A 20,373-nucleotide genomic window follows, 5' to 3' on the forward strand; every position below is an offset into this window, starting at 1 on the left:
TTTCTTTTTTTGCTGAGTTTATTTTAGAAATTAGTGTGTGTATTTGAAAGACAGGCATCACAGAGTGAATGGTACTGAAGTAGAGAGAGAAATAAAGAGAGAGAATGAGAGGGACAGAGAGTGAGAGACAGAGAACGAAACAAATAAATACATCAAATAAAATAAATAGGAAGGGATTGAGGAGGGTAGAGGGGATACTCTACCTCTCTGGAATAGAGCCAGTCTCTCCTGGAGCTTCAGGGGAGGGTGGGAGAGGAGGGAGATCTTTAACTGACATATCAGCAGCTTCTGATGGGCCTGCACTGTCCTCCAACTTTTTGTTCCCCTCTCTCTCCTCTGCTCCTCTAACCTCCTCAGGCTGCTCTGTGATTTTCAACAGTTCTTCCTCTCGCTCCTCTTCCTTGAACTTGGATTCACTGAGGTGGTCTTCCTTCTCTTGCTTCTTTATGGCCTCCTCTTCCTCCTTCCTCTCCTCCACTTTTAGTCCATCTCCTGCTGCCTCCCTCTCCTCCTCAGACAATGACTCCTCTTCGGTCACGGGCGCCTTGGGGCCCTTGAGGATCAAGTCCAGCAGGTTCGGGCTGAGGGACCCAGTCTGTGATGACCCCAACCCCTCTGAGGCCCTTCCAGATCCAGCCTCCAGGTCCAAGACGCCATCAGGGGTAAGCTGCTGCTGGTGACCTGATGATGATCTCTCTGCATTCTCCTTGTTGAGCTTCTGAACCTCCTTTAGCAGCAACGCCTGCTTCCTCAGAGAGATGGTGTCTGCATTGGAACAAACAAAATGGCCAAGGGGATACAGTTATAATTAATTCAACCACCTGCATGATTTTCCCTTTAGTAACTATAATCAGATGATTGCACAATATCTCAGAATGTCCTACACACTCCTAGTATCCTCCTAAGATGATGGCAGGTGGTTGTCTGAAGTGTCAGTCTGATCTTTTTTATTCTCTTTGATGTTTTGGTTTCATGATGTACTTGTTAGCGCAATACTGTTGTTTACGTCTGACAGGAAGACTGTTGTGACTAGCCAGTTTGTTACCTTTTGTGTGGCTCCAAGATAGTATCATTCAAAGAAGTCTATTTTCTTCTCCCGCTCTCTAAGCTTTCAGAACACATGTTGTTTACATCTCACATGTTACATGTTGTGAGTGCTGCTGTGTATGAGTTAGTTTGTTTTGACTGGTAAAGGTCACTGTGTGTGTGTTGTATGGCTGTGAGCTATTGTTGATACATTTTAATGTACTGTGATGTGAACACCTGCTGTATCTGGGGGTTTCTTCTTCTGTGTTTTCAGACATTTTGTGCTCAGACTGGACTTCTCCTTCCCATCCTTCCCCTTGTGATCTTTTGACTAAAGGAAGGGAAGAACGAAAGATAAGATCATCACGTTCTGCATTTGGTCTACATTTCAACATTCTTCAAAACTAGGTAAAATATGTATATTTCCCTGAAACCGCTACCACTATGTAATTACAATATTTACTGCACAGAAACTTCATGATAAACATGTTTTCTGTGAGCAAGTTTACACGTACAAAGTTTCCGCAGAGTTTGCGGATTGTGAGAAAATGCTTTGGTCCGTGGAGCTTTGTTGTCTTGTGACTGTGAGTGGTCTCCGGTCTACTAGGTTTGGGTTCACATTTAGTGGTTATCATCCCTTGAGTCCCTTTAGTGGCTTTAGTAGAGGTAGTTTTCTGTTAAGGAGACAGACAACATGGCAATGCTAGTTGGACAATGGTGAATGTTATGCAACATGAAATGGATTATGACACTGTTAGAGAGGGTAAGGAGGAAGGTGAGTGGTAGTGAGAGAGGTAGGTTACAAATGAACATGAACATTTGACAGTATGAAAAATGAAAACAGTTGTTACAATATGTGAAATTAATAAAATGAATGACTGAATGTGATGTTAAAGATGAAAGAAACATTAATGTAACCGTCAAAACATATAGCCTAGCCTGATCAGTTGTTTTATTCAAGTTAGCATCCTGGTACTGTATTAATACAAACTACAAAGCCAAACTTGTTTCAGTCAAAGCATGATGTTGATTGTCCGCAGCAGATGTATAGATAGGTTGGTACATATGTGCGAGGCTGTGAATTTATAGTTATCACTTGTCACAGTGAGCGATGGAATGCAATACTGACCCTAAGCGGAGAAATTGCCTGCAACCAACCAAACAAGTATTCTCAAACAGACTTCGAACCCGAGGGGCTACCCAGTACTATAGTAAACACTCCAGTCCTTTAATGAGCAGGTCAACATCTTAAAAAATATATTGTGTTGTTGATTGTGAGGTAAGCACTGCTCAGTAGTAAGGCAGAGGAGATATTTTGAGGATGGGGATTTCCACAGTGGTACGATATGTGTGTGGTTTGTGTGGTGTGTGTGTGGGGGGGACCACATTGACAAATGTCTGCGGTAGACAGTTATCTCACACCTTAGAGGTGAATGAGACGGCCGGAGGCTGGAGCCACCGCCTGACGAGAGCTCTGACGACAACAAGAATTCCTGGTGATCTGAGTCATACAGTAGCCAATAGACAATCACAGAGGTATGTATGCCCTTACGTGTGGACTTATATGACCACTTAGTTGCTGTTCGAGTTCTAACCTCAAATCACGCTGAAAATGTCAAGTCTGTATCGTAGTTTGAGGTTTTGTGCTAGAACTGTGTTGAAATGGAAAGACCCTTAACTCACCAAATAAGGGTCTGAATACATTACAATTATTTACAGGACCGCTTTCTTAATTTCCTAGTACACATACTCTACACTACTATACACCATGACATGTGGAAACTCTTACACTACAATGTATCTCATTCACCATCTATATGAGTTGGTCACTGCTTGCAGGTAATAGACCCTGGGCATGAAAACAGATACCAATCTGGCATCCACCCTCATGCCAGTAATGGAAAGGGATGATAACTGGCTTTGAGGTACCTATAAGTCCCGCTTAAGGCTCTAATACCAAACGGTACTAGCCATTGACCTTCAGTGTCTCTGTGTCTAAGACCACTCTCAGTGTGTTACTGCTGGTCACATTGAATCAACAACTTGAAGTGCTTGTTGAAGTTGGAAGGAAGTGACTGGGACTTAAGCCTAGAGGATTTGGGTTTAAGTTAACCTTCTACAACAAAAACAGTGCTACTCATTGTACTTGGACTACTTAACCCAGTGCACTGGACGGTTGACATTATGATTCAAATTCTTCTCTTTCTGTCACCTAATCAGTCCAGTACCAAATGCTTCTAGTTACTTCCCTAAGATCATTGAGTCGTTAACTAGTTTCACATGCTTGCTAGTACATACAGATGTAATATCTTATTTTGATCACTCTGTCGTCACAGAGAACTTTCCTGCGTATGCAAATGTATAGTACATGCAAGGTTTAACTAGGCTTAAAACTTTTTTAATTTCCACTTTAGAATTTCAGACTCAACCCCTACAAAAATGTCCTTGAATTATAATCCACATAATAATTTACATTCCTGTTGCTGCAGGATTATTTAAATGCTGTGAGAAACTGTTCAAATTAAGATATTTTATTTTACTGGCCCAACCCTCTATCCCAAGTAAGACCGATCACCTGAATAAAGCATCTACAGGGTACAACCACTCCACCATTAAAAACACACTGTCCTATATAGGTCAATCATCTCCTGCTTATTTTGAGCCACTCGCATCTGAAGCAGTGCCAGCCTCTGTTCCAGCCTCTGTGCCAGCCTCAAATGTAGCACGCAGTGTGAAGAACAATCATTTACTAGACCCTTTAAATCAATGGCTGTTTGACACAGTTACCATGGCTGGATTGCTAATAAAGAGTTATGAATAGCTTTATCTGAAACAATGGAGGTAAATAATGTACATTTGGGATGCTCTGAATTGTAATGAATATATAGGTAACAGAACTCAATACACATCACTGAAACCATAGTACGTCTACAGTATATCCACGCTGGGACCTCTCAACATGCCACTACAGGACTGAGAAGGTGAGAGAGAGATACCGCAATAGAGAGAAAGACATACAGAAAACAAGCGAGGGAGAGACAGAGATAGAGAGAGTGACAGAGAGAAAGAGAGAGGGGGTCCTTACCCTCAGCACCCCAGATGCCGGAGGCCACATTATAGGCCAAGGAGGAATGTAGAGGAGAATGTGGGACAACGTAGGGTAGAATGTAGGCTAATGTACAGTATGAGCAGGGCAGTAAGTGTATTACTGTAGGTGGTGAAAGGTGGGGGCAAATTTGAGTCCTTTTGCTTGAGCATTGTAAACAGATGCTGTTTTTCATATACCACTGTACTTGATCATGAGGTGGTGGAATGTTCCCCACCAATTTCAACACTGGGTATAAGTATCAAGGCTTTGGCTCCTTCCATACAATATGGCGTGCTCTGCATGGCACTATACAAGCAGTGGAGATCGCTATGTCCCAAAGTCATATTGCTTTGACACATCTTCCACCACTTCATGAGGAAAAATAGCATGAGCCAAGCCACAATCCTTCCTTAGGAAACAGATCTCCACTTGACTAGCCAGCTCTGCTGCTCTGATCATTTTCCTCTGCAGTGCCAATGTCATAAAACTAAACCAAATCAAAAACCAAACATGGAAACATGGAGCACCTTATCTCCGAGCCTGAATACAATGTGCACATTTTTGAAGGACATGTAATTTGCAGGAGCGTGAGGAAACAGCGAACCCAGCAATTCATCTAACCTACGTTGCCCATCAAAACATCCATAACATCAATCCATTCTAAATTAACACCTGAACACAAGTGTTTTATTATTAAATTCACTTGAACATAATCCAGAGTTTTGTTGAGTAAAGAGTTCATAAAGTGCCTTAATAAAGAACCCTTAATACAGTCTACATAGACCTGCACAAACACACCTCTTTGGTTAGTGCAGTTTGAGCTTCCAGTCTCACCTTGTCGGTCTTCTTAGTAACTGAGCTCTCGCTCTTTTCTGCAGACGATTGCCTCTTAACGTCCACCTTGCTCTTACTGTCTTTGGACTTGGAGGCCTTGCGTGCTGCAGGATGCATAAACATCATCTCCATAACCCGGGAGCTCTTCACCGTCTCCCCGATGAATCTGATGACCTGCTGGATGCTGAGGACCAGATTCTCCATCCCGTCCAGCTTCTCAGCCTGCTTCTCCGAGCGCTGGTCCAACGCCATCATGATGGAGCTCATCTCATGACACATCTCTCTCACCTCGCTCACCACACCTGTACCCTGGGTTTGAGCCAGGGGAAGAGTTAGGGCTCTTGCAGGTATATGGATCTCCTCGTTGTCCACCTTCAGAGTTTCCACCTCCCTCTCGATACCATCGATGTCCTGGGTTATTCCGTCCAGCCGATTGAGGACCTTCTCCTGGATGTTGATGAGCCTGTCCATCTTACTGCTCAGAGACTCAATGCGATTCTGAATGAGGTCCAAGCCGGCACCAGTGCAGTCGGCTAGGTTATCCATCGTGCTTGGCTTTCCAGGGGTTGAGTTAGAGTTCACTATCTTTGAACTCATGACCGAATCACGACAGGACACCCAATCGAGACAGAAAAAGGGTCACAGAAAGGTTTATGACCAACGTCCGAGTGACAGACGGGACAACTCTTTTGAAAAACGCAGCCAGCCTTATCCCTATGTACTCCTCTTCAACTGTACAGACAAGCTGATTTAAAGACGGATATGTAAATAAAATGCAAATTTATCAACAACAAAAATGAAGAAAATCAAACTAACTAAACTCAAATCCATAAAGAGTGAAACCAGAAAAATACAGCCAGTAACTGTCAGTGTAACCTGTGGAAACACCTTTAGAGTTCTGACTTAACAGTCATCCGGTCGTGAGATTGTCCCTGTCTCTCACCTACTGCTTGACACCTCTGCTCTTCTCCTTACTGGAGGTGGTATTAAGAATGGAATAAGCCTGTCTACCTAAATGTAAACGGCACAGTCGACGTCAGCAGGGGACCGGCCAGGGGGGCGGGGGGCTGTGAGAGGCCGTGAGGGGCAGCAGTTTGGCTCTGGAGGGGCTGTCAGACATCTGAGCGCCTTTAAATGTTAAGCCCACCACCGTAGCCAGTCTCTGGCCCACCTGCCAAGTGTCAAAATGGCCAGTGTACACAGTTCCTCTCTCTGAGGCAGAGTGGAAAGTTGTCTGGGACGACGCTAGACACTTTTAGTTTTTTACTTTATTTGCATGTAAATGGTTATAGACTTTGTCTCACTTGGTGGTTTCACCATGATTAGCCTGAACAGGTGCTTACAGATGGAGAGGGGGGTCACTGACGTGTTTTATTTATAAGCGGTCAGGGACATTTTTAAGTCAACTCAAAATATCCAACAATCATGTCAAAAGTGCCACTCACACAGAACAGCTGTGTTTGCAAAAAGGGAACTTTTTAAATTAGATCCTTATTAATGACTGGCATAGTAATTAACAGCTTCGCAGTGTTTACAAGAGGCTGGAAAAATAATGATTGTGATAACATCAGGGAAATAACTGCATGTGAGCATTGAGTCTCAGTATGTAAGACAGTTGTACAGTGCATACGGAAAGTATTCAGACCCCTTAACGTTTTCCACATTTTTTACGTTACAGCCTTATTCTAAAATAGATTTTTTTTTAAAGTTCCTTAATCAATCTGTCAGGACCCGGTGCGAGAAACAGTCACTAATAATCGTCAGAACCCAGAAGATGAGGCAGACACAGCAGTACTAGAGATGGTGGTTTAATTAAAGAACAAAATCTTCAGGCAAAGAAACTAAATCCACAATGTCCAAAAATAAAGCCAAGAGGCACAAAATGGAAATCCTCCAAAATACAAAAGAAACTCCACAAAGTGGTAAAAAACAGCAGGGAAAAACAAACCTCAAAAGACTACTCAAATAATACACAAGAACTAAACCAGAGAACCTCTGGAAAATCCAACAAGAGAAATATCTATATAAAACAAGGCTTGGGCTGGGGCTGGGTGCTAACTTACAAACACTGAGCAAGGAACTGRGGAACACACAGGGTTTAAATACTAACAAGGGAATGACTTACAGGTGCAAACAATAATTAGGGCAAGAAAAACAAAAGGTACAAAAAAGGTGCAAGGGGGACATCTAGTGAACAAAACCTGAACAGTCCTGGCCAAAACCTGACACAATCTACACACAATACCCCGTAATGACAAAGCAAAAACAGTTTTTATACATTTTTGCAAATGCATAAAAAATGTATAACTCAGAGCTTTGTTGAAGCACCTTTGGCAGCGATTACAGCCTCGAGCCTTCTTGGGTATGATGCTACAAGCTTGGCACACCTGTATTTGGAGAGTTTCTCCCATTCTCTGCAGATCCTCTCGAGCTCTGTCAGGTTGGATTGAGAGCGTCTCTCCACAGCTATTTTCAGGTCTCTCCAGAGATGTTCAATCGGGTTCAAGTCCGGGCTCTGGCTGGGCCAATCAAGGACATTCAGAGACTTGTCCCGTAGCCACTCCTGTGTTGTTTTGGCTGTGTGCTCTCAAGGATGATCAATAGAAACAGGATGTACCTGAGCTCAATTTCAAGTCTCATAGCATTTTATACATTTGCAAAAATTACAAAAGGTTATTGTTTATAAAAAATATATTTAACTTTTATTTAACTAGGCAAGTTAGATAAGAACACATTCTTATTTACAATGACGGCCTACGGGGGGAACAGTGGGTTAACTGCCTTGTTCAGGGGCAGAACGACAGATTTTTACCTTGTCAGCTCAGGGATTTGATCCAGCAACCTTTCGGTTACTGGCCCAATGCTCTAACCACTAGGCTACCTGATGAAGGGGAAAAAATATATTTAATCAATTTTAGAATAAGGCTGTAACGTAACAAAATGTGGAAAAAGTCAAATGGTCTGAATACCTTCCACATGCATTGTATATTGCTACGGAAAGCTCTTTGCTGGCTGCGAAACGGCTATAACTAGCGCCCACCCAGTGAGGGAGCAAGAAAAAGGTTCAGATTGTGGCCTKTAGTACCCTGGCTGAGAAAGAGCTTAAGGTCTTTAGCCTCTGTGCTTAAATAGGAGAAGGGTGACAGCCATGATAATACTGTGTCTCTCCTCTGACTAACACATCAAGTCAGATCCTTCCCACACCATCACACACACTTAGCCAACTCATACAGAGTTAAGACATTTAAGGATACATTTTAACATAGGGCCTGGTAATTGGACCCCTCAACAGTGTACCCTATAAACCTATCAAAACATGCTTGATGAAGTGATCCGTCTGGGACATACGGTATGTACTTTGCAACAATGGAAAGAAAGTGTAAAAACAGACATAAATACAAAGTCACAAACACTGCTTATTGAAYCTGAAAATGGGAATAGGATCATTTAGTTAGGCCTAGATGTTTGAAGAAAAGGGTTTTCCAAAGCCTTTTTGGATACATTTTGTAATGTACTGTATACAGAATATGTTAGCATACAAAACTGTCATAAACTATAATACATGCATTTAACCTTTTACTGCACTGGGCTAAATCAGGGTCACAGAGTGTTTATTTAATTATTTTTTTWAATGTATGGGGTATATCAGCTTTAATTAATATTGCAGATAGATTTTTTGAAATATTTACAGTACCAGTCAAAAGTTTGGACACACTGACTCATTCAAGGGTTTMTCTTTATTTTTACTATTTTCTACATTGTAAAATAATAGTGAAGACATCAAACTATGAAATAACCCATATGGAATCATGTAGTAACCAAAAAAGTGTTAAACAAATCCAAATATATTTTTTATTTTAGATTCTTCAAAGTAGCCACCCTTTTCCTTGATGACAGCTTTGCACACTCTTGGCATTCTCTCAACCAGCTTCATGAGGAATGCTTTTCCAACAGTCTTGAAGGAGTTCCCACATATGCTGAGCACTTGTTGACTGCCTTTCCTTCACTCTGCGGTCCAACTTATCCCAAACCATTTCAATTGGGTTGAGGTCAGGTGATTGTGGAGGCCAGGTCATCTGATGCAGCACTCCATCACTCTCCATGGTTAAATAGCCCTTACACAGCCTGGAGGTCTGTTTTGGGTCATTGATCTGTTGAAAACAAATGATAGTCCCACTAAGCGTAAACCAGGTGGGATGGCCTATCACTGCAGAATGCTGTGGTAGCCATGCTGGTAAAGAGTGTCTTGAATTCTAAATAAATCACGGACAATGTCACCAACAAAGCACCCCCACACTATCACTCCTCCTCCTCCATGCTTCACGGTGGGAACCACAGATGCAGAGATCATCCGTTCAACTACTCTGCGTCTCACAAAGATATGGCGGTTAGAACCAAAAATCTCAAATTTGACTCATCAGACATAAGGACAGATCTCCAATGGTCTAATGTCCATTGTGAGTGTTTCTTGGCCCAAGCAAGTCTCTTCTTATTATTGGTGTCTTTTAGTAGTGGTTTCTTTGCAACAATTTGACCATGAAGGCCTGATTCACACAGTGAACAGTTGATGTTGAGATGTGTCTGTTACTTGAACTCTGTCAAGCATTTATTTGGGCTGCAATCTGAGGGTGGTAACTCTAATGAACTTATCCTCTGCAGCAGAGGTAACTCTGAGGTGGTTTCATCATAGCACTTGATGATTTTTGCAAGTRAATAAACTTTMAAAGTTCTTGAAATGTTCAAGACTGACTGATTTTCATGTCTTAAAGTAATGATGGACTGTCATTTCTCTTTGCTTATTTGAGCTGTTCTTGCCATAATATGGACTTGGTCTTTTACCAAATAGGGCTATCTTCTGTGTACCACCCCTACCTTGTCACAACACAACTGATTGGCTCAAACCCATTAAGAAGGAAAGACATTCCACAAATTAACTTTTAACAAGGCACACCTGTTATTTGAAATGCACTGAGAGAATGCCAAGATTGTGCAAAGCTGTCATCAAGGCAAAGGGCAGCTACTTTGAAGATTCTCAAATATAAAATATATTTTGTTTTGTTTAACACTTTTTTGTTTACTACATGATTCCATATGTGTTATTTCATAGTTTTGATGTCTTCACTATTATTCTACAATGTCAGAAAATAGTAAAAATATAGAAAAACCCTGGAATGAGTAGGTGTGTCCAAACTTTTGACTAGTACTGTATATACACTCATACACATATGAGTTGGGGCGGCAGGTAGACTAGTGGTTAGAGCGTTGGGCCAGTAACCGAAAGGTTGCTGGATCAAATTCCCGAGCTGACAAGGTACACATCTGTGGTTCTGCTCCTGAACAAGGCAGTTAACCCACTGTTCTCCGGTAGGCTGTAATGGTAAACAAGAATTTGTTCTCAACTGACTTGCCTAGTTAAATAAAGGTTACATTTAAAAACATGTTTTTTAAAATATATATACACACATACACACACACACACACACTCAAATATACATGCATATATACACATATTTTTACAATATATTTTCCTTTATAATTTTCCACTAACTCTACCCCCCCTCCCCTAATTGAAGTAAACAAATGAACAACAACACTTAGGCTTCTACTTCCAGCTTACAGTGCCTTCGGAAAGTATTCAGACCCTTTGACTTTTCCTACATTTTGTTATGTTACAGCCTTATTCTACAATGGATTATATAGTTTTTTCCCCTCAYCAATCTACACATAATACCCCATAATGACAATGCAAAAACAGGTTTAGAATTGTTTGCAAATTTATTACAATCAAAAAACTGAAATATGACATTTACATAAGTATTCAGACCCTTTACTCAGTACTTTGTTGAAGCCCCTTTGTCAGCAATTACAGCATAGAGTATTATTGTGTATGATGCTTGGCACACCTGTATTTGGGGAGTTTCTCCCATTCTTCTCTGCAGATCCTCTCAAGCTCTGTCAGATTGAATGGAGAGCATTGCTGCAAAGCTATTTTCAAGTCTCTCCAAAGATGTTCAACCGGGTTCAAGTCCTAGCTCTGGCTGGGCCACTCAAGGACATTCAGAGATTTGTTCCGAAGCCACTCCTGCTTTGTCTTGGCTGTGTGCTTAGGGTCGTTGTCCTGTTGGAAGGTGAACCTTCGCCTCAGTCTGAGGTCCTGAGCACTTTGGAGCAGGTTTTCATCAATGATCTCTCTGTACTATGCTCCGTTCATCTTTCCCTTGATCCTGATTAATTCTCCCAGTCCCTGCCGCTGAAAAACATCCCCACAGCATGATGCTGCCAACACCATGCTTCAACGTAGGGATGGTGCCAGGTTTCCTCCAGACGTGACGCTTGGCATTCAGGCCAAAGAGTTCAATCTTGGTTTCATCAGACCAGAGAATTTTGTTTCTCATGGTCAGAGTCCTTTAGGTGCTTTTTGGAAAATTCCAAGCGTGGTGTCATGTGCCTTTTACTGAGGAGTGGCTTCCGTCTGGCCACTCTACCATAAAGGCCTGATTGGTGGAGTGCTGCAGAGATGGTTGTCCTTCTGGAAGGTTTTCCATCTCCACAGAGGAACTCTGGAGCTCTGTCAGAGTGACCATCAGTTTCTTGGTCACCTCCCTGACCAAGGCCCTTCTCCCCCAATTGCTCAGATTGGCTTGGCGGCCAGCTCTAGGAAGAACCTTGGTGGTTCCAAACTTCTTCCATTTAAGAATTATGGAGGCCACTGTGATCTTGGGAACCTTCAATGCTGCAGAACCTTCAATGCCCTTCCCCAGATCTGTGCCTCGACACAATCTTGTCTCGGAGCTCTACGGACAATTCCTTTGACCTCATGGCTTGGTTTTTGCCTGACATGCACTGTCAATTTTACGGACACAATCTATTTAACAATAGTTATCCTTTGTTTTCTTTTACTTCTATCCTTCAGCTACCCTCAATCCCTCCCATCTATTTCTGAAGACAATCCAGTTTCTATTTGCCATATATTTTTCAACTGTGCTGTTTCACAAAAGTTCTGAACCTACTGTATATGTATTTTACGGACACAGTATATTTTACATTAGTTTGTTGTTATTAGTCCCACCCTTCAGCTCCCCTCAACCCCTCCCATCTCTCTCTTAACACCATCCATATTGGATTTCTACTTGCCATATATTTTCAACTGTGCTGCGATGTTTTACAACAATTCTGAACCTTTCTATTCCCATAGTTTCTACAGATTGTCAATTAAAGATAAAATGTTTTGCTAAAAGTATTATTATATTATTGATCGATTGAATATGACTTTTCAAATCACCCAGTAGTGCTATCTGCAGAGTTAGCTCCAGGTAAATGTTGCAATTCTTCAATCATTCCTAGACCTGTGACCAAAAATAAGCTTCATATGGGCAGTACCAAAACAAATGATATGATTCTGTGTTTCTTGGTAGTCTTAAACAAATCTACTTTGAAACAAAAGTATACACCTCACACACATGATTATGGTCTTAACAAAAAGAAGACACCTCTGTACCATGTCAGATATAGTTTAAAAACATTCAATGAGTTTGCATCCCAATATTACACTATATAGATCTCAGAAGACTAAAATACAACAACATTTTGACATAGAAACACCGGATTTTCAGATTTTKTTATTTTTAAATAATGTTGATTAATTATGAAAAATATCAAAAGCATAACACCCATGAAGCCAATAGAGGGCGATTTGAATGCAGGAAAGGGCTACGGGGAAAATACTCTATCTACAGATGAACATATTATGTTGTTATTCATATATATACTGAACAAAAATAAACGCAATATGCAACATTTTCAAAGATTTTACTGAGTTACAGTTCATATAAGCAGAGACCTGAGGACACCATCCAACCTGGAACTGAGTGTGTAGTGTTTGGTCTGATGCTATTTTGAAAGCAAAGAAGAAAAATAAAGTACATTACAAAGATGTATTATTATTATTTAGATTGTTTTATATATTTTACTTTATGGGGACTGAATGCTGAGTTAAGGCTCCCAGGCTTGCAAGGACAGACCAGATACAAATTCATTTAGCACCAAGGTGTGAAGTAAAACGTGTCAAGGCCTTGGAGCCCAACAAGTGTCAGGAGCCTTTGAAGCATCCTCTGAAGCCCCCTCCTGCTGTTCAAAGACCATTCACTGGCATTTTCTACAAGAAATCTGCCTCCAGAAATAAAAGCTTCTCCCTTGTGGGTGTGACACCTACTTCCATTGCCTGCTGCACTGCTTCTTGGATTCCACATGGCTATCTGTTCACCATCTGCCCTGGYCTGTCTCCCCCTGTCTGGTACAGGTACCCCCACCACACTCCCCCCTCTCTCCCGAGCTTTCGTTCACCTCCAGCACACACATACTGTTGGGGCGAGTGACTCTGAACTTACAATGGCTAGCCCCAAGTCGTTATATATTTTATTTTTTTCTTGTGCATTTTGCTATTTGACTCCTGCATACTTTGCTGACTACAAACTTTCTTTACCCAACCGTGGGACAGACTATGTTTGTTCCCACACTCGGGACTCTGACTCACTATTGGTTACACTGACTCTTGGCCTCCCATCCTATTCTAACCACAGCTCGCCGGCTTTGGATTCTTGTTACCTGATGAAATTGCTGTACAATATGATATTGTTGCCATCTGATGCACATTCAGATGTCATAAATCAGCACTGCAGAGCTCTCCCTGTACTATGCCGTGCCTTGATTGTATTACTGTTGATGTGCATGTACACCCTGGCCCATCTACTGTTGTAAGCCCCAATTCTGACTTGTGCTCTGATATCTGCTTCACTGATTTCTGCTCTCGTAAAAGCCTGGGTTTTCTGCACGTTAACACTAGAAGCTTATTACCAAAATGGATCAATTGAAAGTGTGGGTTCACAGCTCCAATCCAGATGTGTTGGTCATTACTAAAACGTGGTTAAGGAAGAGCGTTTTGAATACTGATGTCAAACTTTCTGGTTATATCCTTTTTCGTCAAGACAGATCTTCCAAAGGTGGGGGAGTGGTAATCTTTACCAAGGATCACCTTCAGTGCTCAGTTGTCTCCACCAAGTCTGTCCCCAAACAATTTGATTTGCTGGTTTTAAACTTTCAAATAGCTCTTTGTTGACTGTTGCTGGGTGCTATCGTCCTCCATCAGCACCGGCCTGTACCCTACCTGCCCTAAGCTCTCACCTGGCCCCTTACACTAAGCCTGAATTTGTCCTGCTAGGTAAGACCTAAACTGGGACATGCTTATTAAACCACCTGACCAAATCCTAAAGCAATGGGACTTCCTAAATCTTTCTCAGATTATTACCAATCCCACAAAGTATGACTCCAAACACCCAGAAAAGGCTACTCTCCTCGATGTTATCCTCACAAATAATCCTAATAGATATCAGTCTGGTGTTTTCTGTAATGACCTTAGCGATCACTGTTTTACAGCCTGTGTCTGTAATGGCTGCTTATTGAAATTACATTTCCTGATATGTCATAGACGCTTGCTAAAAAACTTTAATGAGCAAGCCTTCCTTCATGAACTGGCCTCTGTAAAATGGTATAGAATCATCTTGATCCCCTCTGTCGAAGACGCTTGGACCTTCTTTTTTTATATTTTCAGTGGTATTGTTAACAAACACACCCCCATAAAGAAAATGAGAATTAAAAACAGGTTCAGCTCCTGGTTCGACCGTGATCTTGCAGAGTTACTCCACCTCAAGAATTGCATTTGGCGAAATGCTCGGCACACGCATACTCAGGCTGACTGAATATTGTTCAGGCAATTGAGAAATAAGTGCACTCAGGCTATCCGGAAGGCTAAAGTTTGTAACTTTAAGGAGCAGTTCTCTCTCTGTGGGTCTAACCCCAAGAAGTTCTGGAAACCGGTTAAAGATCTGGAGAATAAACTCTCCTCCGCACAGCTGCCCATGTCCCTTAATGTTGATGATGTGGTTGTTACTGACAAGAAGCACATAGCTGAGCTCTTCAATCACCACTTCAATAAGTCAGGATTCCTATTTGACTCAGCCATGCCTCCTTGCCCGTCCAATGTTTCCTCATCTCCTACCCCTTCTAATGGGACTATCACTGATGATTCTCCCTCTTTTTCCCCTGCACAGCTACAAAGTTTCTCCCTGCAGGCAGTCACTGAGTCCGAGGTGCTAAAGGAGCTCCTTAAACTTGACCCCRAAWAAMCATCTGGGTCAGATGGTTTAGACCCTTTCTTCTTTAAGGTTGCTGCCCCTATCATCGCCAAGCCTATCTCCAAACTTTTTTTACCTGTTTCTCCTTTCTGGTGAGGTTCCCAATGCTTGGAAGGCAGCCACGGTTTGTCCTTTATTTAAAGGGGGAGATCAAGCTGATCCTAACTGTTATAGGCCTATTTCTATTTTGCCCTGTTTATCAAAAGTGTTGGAAAAACTTGTCAATAATCAACTGACTGGCTTTCTTGATGTCTATAGTATTCTCTCTGGTATGCAATCTGGTTTCTGCTCAGGTTATAGATGTGTCACTGCAACCTTAAAAGGTCCTCAATGATGTCACCATTGCACTTGATTCTAAGCAATATTGTGCTGCTATTTTTATTGACTTGGCCAAAGCTTTTGATACAGTAGACCATTCCATTCTTGTGGGCCGGCTAAGGAGTATTGGTGTCTCTGAGGGGTCTTTGGGCTGGTTTGCTAACTACCTCTCTCAAAGAGTGTAGTGTATAAAGTCAGAACATCTGCTGTCTCAGCCACTGCCTGTCACCAAGAGAGTACTCTAAGGCTCGATCCTAGGCCCCACGCTCTTCTCAATTTACATCAACAACATAGCTCAGGCAGTAGGAAGCTCTCTCATCCATTTATATGCAGATGATACAGTCTTATACTCAGCTGGCCCCTCCCTGGATTTTGTGTTAAACGCTCTACAACAAAGCTTTCTTAGTGTCCAAACATAAAGATGTTTCTACCCTTAACCTTGTTCTGAACACCTCCAAAACAAAGGTCATGTGGTTTGGTAAGAAGAATGCCCCTCTTCCCACAGGTGTTATTACTACCTCTGAGGGTTTAGAGCTTGAAGTAGTCACCTCATTGAAGTACTTGGGAGTATGGCTAGATGGTACACTGTCCTTTTCTCAGCACATATCAAACCTGCAGGCTAAAGTTAAATCTAGACTTGGTTTCCTCTATCGTAATCGCTCTTCTTTCACCCCAGCTGCCAAACTAACCCTGATTCAGATGACMMTCCTACCTATGCTAGATTACGGAGACRTAATTTATAGATCGGCAGGTAAGGGTGCTCTCGAGTGGCTAGATGTTCTTTACCATTYGGYCATCAGATTTGMCACCAATGCTCCTTATAGGACACATCACTGCCCTCTATACTCTGTAAATTGGTAATCTCTGTATACCCGTTGCAAGACCCACTGGTTGATGCTTATTTATAAAACCCTCTTAGGCCTCACTCCCYYCTATCTGCGATATCTACTGCAGCCCTCATCCTCCACATACAAAACCCGTTCTGCCAGTCACATTCTGTTAAAGGTCCCCAAAGCACACACATCCCTGGGTCGCTCCTCTTTTCAGTTCGCTGCAGCTAATGACTAGAACGAGCTGCAACAAACACTCAAACTGGACAGTTTTATCTCAATCTCTTTATTCAAAGACTCAATCATGGACACTCTTACTGACAGTTGGGGCTGCTTTGTGTGATGTATTGTTGTCTCTACCTTCTTGCCCTTTGTGCTGTTGTCTGTGCCCAATAATGTTTGTACCATGTTTTGTGCTGCTACCATGTTGTGTTGCTACCATGTTGTTGTTATGTTGTGTTGCTGCCTTGCTATGTTGTTGTCTTAGGTCTCTCTTTATGTAGTGTTGTCTCTCTTGTTGTGATGTGTTTTTTGTCCTATATTTATATTTATATTGTATTTATTTTTTATTTTTAATCCCAGGCCCCCGTCCCCACAGGAGGCCTTTTGCCTTTTGGTAGGCCGTCATTGTAAATAAGAATTTAGTGATAAGAACTGACTTGCCTATTTAAATAAAGGTTAAATWAAAAATTAAAAAATATAACAAATAAGGAAATCAGTCAATTGAAATAAATTCATTAGGCCTTAATCTATGGATTTCACATGACTGGGAATACAGATATGCATCTGTTGGTCACAGATACCTTTTTWAAAAAGGTAGTGGGCTTGGATCAGAATACCAGTCAGTATCTGGTGTGACCACCTTTTACCTCATGCAGCACGACATCTCCTTCGCATAGAGTTGATCAGGCTATTGAGTGTGGCCTGTGGAATGTTGTCCCACTCCTCTTCAATGGCTGTGCGAAGTTGCTGGATATTAGCGGGAAGTGGAACACGTTGTTGTACACGTCGATCCAGAGCATCCCAAACATACTCAATGGGTGACATGTCTGGTGAGTATGCAGGCCATGGAAGAACTGGGACATTTTCAGCTTCCAATAATTGTGCACAGATCCTTTCGACATGTGACATTATCATGCTGAAACATGAGGTGATGCAATTGTGTTCGTTGTCCGTAGCTTATGCCTGCCCATACCCTAACCCCCATGGGGCACTCAGTTCACAATGCTGACATCAGCAAACCGCTCGCCCACACGACGCCATACACGTGGTCTGCGTTTGTGAGGCCGGTTGGACGTGCCAAATTCTCTAAAACGACATTGGAGGCGGCTTATGGTAGAGAAATTAACATTCAATTCTCTGGCATGCCAGTTGAACGCTCCCTCAAAACTTTAGACATGCACATTTTAGAATGGCCTTTTATTCTCCTCAGCAGAAGGTGCACCTGTGTAATGAGCATGTTGTTTAATCAGCTTCTTAATATGTTACACCTGTCAGGTGGATGGATTATCTTGGCAAAGGAGAAATGCTTACTAAAAGGGATGTAAACAAATTTGTGCACAACATTTTAGAGAAATAAGCTTCATGTGCATATGGAACATTTCTGGGATCTTTAATTTCAGCTCATGAAACATGAGACCAACACTTTACATGGTGAATTTATATTTTTGTTCAGTGGTAGATAGGTAATATATTTTTAACCATGCAACTTGAATTCAACAAAGAGGACACTTTAAATTATTGTTGTATCGTTGACACGTGTGCCAACTAATGCCCTCCAAGCCCGTCCTAGATCCAGAAATTATACAGCTAAGGAGACATCCAGATTAGCCAAGCCTGCATTCGCACCTGTCCTTGGACGCCAACAGATGAATTTCGACAATGTAGGTCATTCGGCTCAGCTAGTGTCACTTTGAGAAGCGTAGAGGGTTACCTTACCTTACGCATGCAACACTTTCATGGAGTAAAACATTTCCATTGAGCTGGCCGGCAAGTGAGCAAGGGGAAAGGAAAGTCAAGGCTGCCTCAGAGGATTATTGCACAGCACACACATTGCTCATAAATCAACTTTGGATATTCAAATACTCACACTACTGACTAATTAAATTTAACACTGTGGTTGATCAACAGTGGCACTCAATAGTACATCTGAGAATATAGAGCTCTGAAGAATATACAGTGGATATTATTTACCCAAATATGTCTGTCCTCCAATACAGGCCTAGGAGGAGCATGCGGTAAACTGCATCTCGAAGTAGCGCACCACAAAACACTGAGAAAAACTGTGAAAGCTTTCCCAGATATGGAGAACAGTGTTCAGATCTCTCCCTAAAGTCACTATGGCTTCACAGTAATAGCGCTTCATATCACTCTAGGCCAGGGGCACTGTAAGGCCATTTAACTGTGGGTGATGCCGGGAGGAGTAACAGGCTTCAGTAGTGGGGCTGATTACATAAACCAGAGATCGAGTTCATCTCACTGACACTTTACATTGAAACTAGAGAAATAGCCGTCAGAGAGCCCAAACTCAAGTCCCGCCCCACCCTCTCAATGTCTGCCAAATGGAGGAGCTATGTGTGGAGCATTTAAACATTCCGCACACCTTGCTTATGTGTGTGTTTGTGTGTGTGTGTGTGTGTGTTGTGTGTGTGTGTGTGTGTGTGTGTGTGTGTGTGTGTGTGTGTGTGTGTGTGTGTGTGTGTGTGTGTGTGTTTGCGTGTGTGTGTGAGTGAGTGAGTGAGTGGGTGTGTGTGTGTGTGTGTGTGTGAGCGCAAGCGTGTGCGCAAGCGTCCTGATTGACCCTGTAGATTTGGAACACCTATTCACTTGGTCCACATACTAAGAACAAACAGTTCTCTAGGTCAGCTGCAAGACAGTATTGGGGTAAATGGATATACCCTGAAGGCTTATCACATAAATAGAATCTGCAAAGGCAAACTGTCATTCCTACATATTCTTCTTCACATCCCAATTACTCAAAAGACACAGATTGTCTCTATTGTTAGATGCAGAAAGGAATGAACTTTCAACTGATATTGCTAAATAACATTACACTCCTTATTAGTAGTGAGTATTATCAAGAACTGTAGCACTTATATCATGACACTACTAGCGCAAGCGTGAAAGCAGTGGCACAAACACACACACATCTGCATGCACACTCACAATCTATATAATGCTAATGTCTGCATAAATACAGTTAATTTTAACCAAGCGCTATACTTAGCAGGATAAACAGTCTCTGCCCGGGAATATACTGTGTGGTGGAGTGACCTGTGTGGTATTAGAGGGGCGTTTGTTTGGCAAGGCGACAAACTTCACCGTTATAAATGGACCTCTGCCTCCCTCACCCAGAACACACTGTCCTGGGACGCTCCAGGGTCGTGTGCTGCCTGCTGGGGGGGCCTGTGGTTGGACACCTAGCCCCCTCCTCTCCCATGGCCCTGTCCCCCCGTCACACCATCCAGCCTGCCGACCCTCTCTCATTCCTATCTGTCTCTTGGAAAGTAAGGGGCAGATATGTGCGTGGCAGCCAAGAAACGTAACACCTGTTAACAGCTGAGACGTCCCCTCTGTTCCCTCTCCCGACACCCCAGTGTTCGCTCGTTCTCTCGACTAAAATGTGTAAACCTTGTGGGGTGAAACACTAGGCCAGTGTCTCCAAGACAAGATGAGTATAAAATTGAGCAGAATTTAGTGTAAAATAAATCATTTAAATTCAATAAACACGTTTAATGTTTTATGCAAAAATATGTATTGTTAGGACATTTAATTTTTTTGTTGATTGTGCAAGAAGACATAACGTGTTATTAGGTTATTATGACGTCATGACTATTTCATCATGCAATACCAAGTAAATGGTAGTTGGTGATTTAGAAGTGCCACATTCTGCTTGATCAAATTCTGTATTTCTCAACAGTTGCCAACAGGTGGCGCTCTTAGGTAAGCTAAAGGGAGACTCATTTCTGATTGGCCCAAGGACATCGATATGGTTTTGATGAGTCAGGGCAGTCCTCATTAGTGATGGAATAGAAGTTAGGGTACGCCAAATGTGTTAATATTGCTTGATCATATGGGGAAAAACTCA

At 42.1% G+C, this 20,373-nt stretch overlaps 1 protein-coding gene and 1 long non-coding RNA gene across 2 annotated transcripts in view; both read right to left on the bottom strand.

The window, feature by feature from the left end:
• The window catches only part of LOC139023449 (uncharacterized), a 763,591-nt gene that overhangs the window by 666,909 nt on the left and 76,309 nt on the right, over positions 1-20,373 (bottom strand). The gene's annotated exons all lie outside the window — the stretch shown is intronic.
• LOC111957147 (uncharacterized) lies at positions 16-5,914 on the bottom strand. The gene is made up of 4 exons (XM_023977884.3): positions 4,949-5,914; positions 1,542-1,700; positions 1,264-1,357; positions 16-765 (listed from the first exon to the last, which is right to left on the bottom strand). The coding sequence occupies exons 1-4, from the start codon at positions 5,543-5,545 to the stop codon at positions 200-202; spliced, it is 1,416 nt and encodes a 471-aa protein (XP_023833652.1). The 5' UTR covers positions 5,546-5,914; the 3' UTR covers positions 16-199.

This window comes from Salvelinus sp. IW2-2015, linkage group LG32 (assembly GCF_002910315.2).
Source record: "Salvelinus sp. IW2-2015 linkage group LG32, ASM291031v2, whole genome shotgun sequence".
Taxonomy (NCBI): Eukaryota; Metazoa; Chordata; class Actinopteri; order Salmoniformes; family Salmonidae; genus Salvelinus; species Salvelinus sp. IW2-2015.

Bases quoted from the DNA above. Each gene is read 5' to 3' on its own strand.
- LOC111957147 (XM_023977884.3), bottom strand. From the start codon at position 5,545: ATGAGTTCAAAGATAGTGAACTCTAACTCAACCCCTGGAAAGCCAAGC. The intron at 1,358-1,541 runs GTACGTGTAAAC...CCCTTCCTTTAG, and splicing joins GCAAACTCTGCGGAAACTTT to TCAAAAGATCACAAGGGGAA. The intron at 766-1,263 runs GTGTTCACATCA...GTTCCAATGCAG, and splicing joins GAAACCCCCAGATACAGCAG to ACACCATCTCTCTGAGGAAG.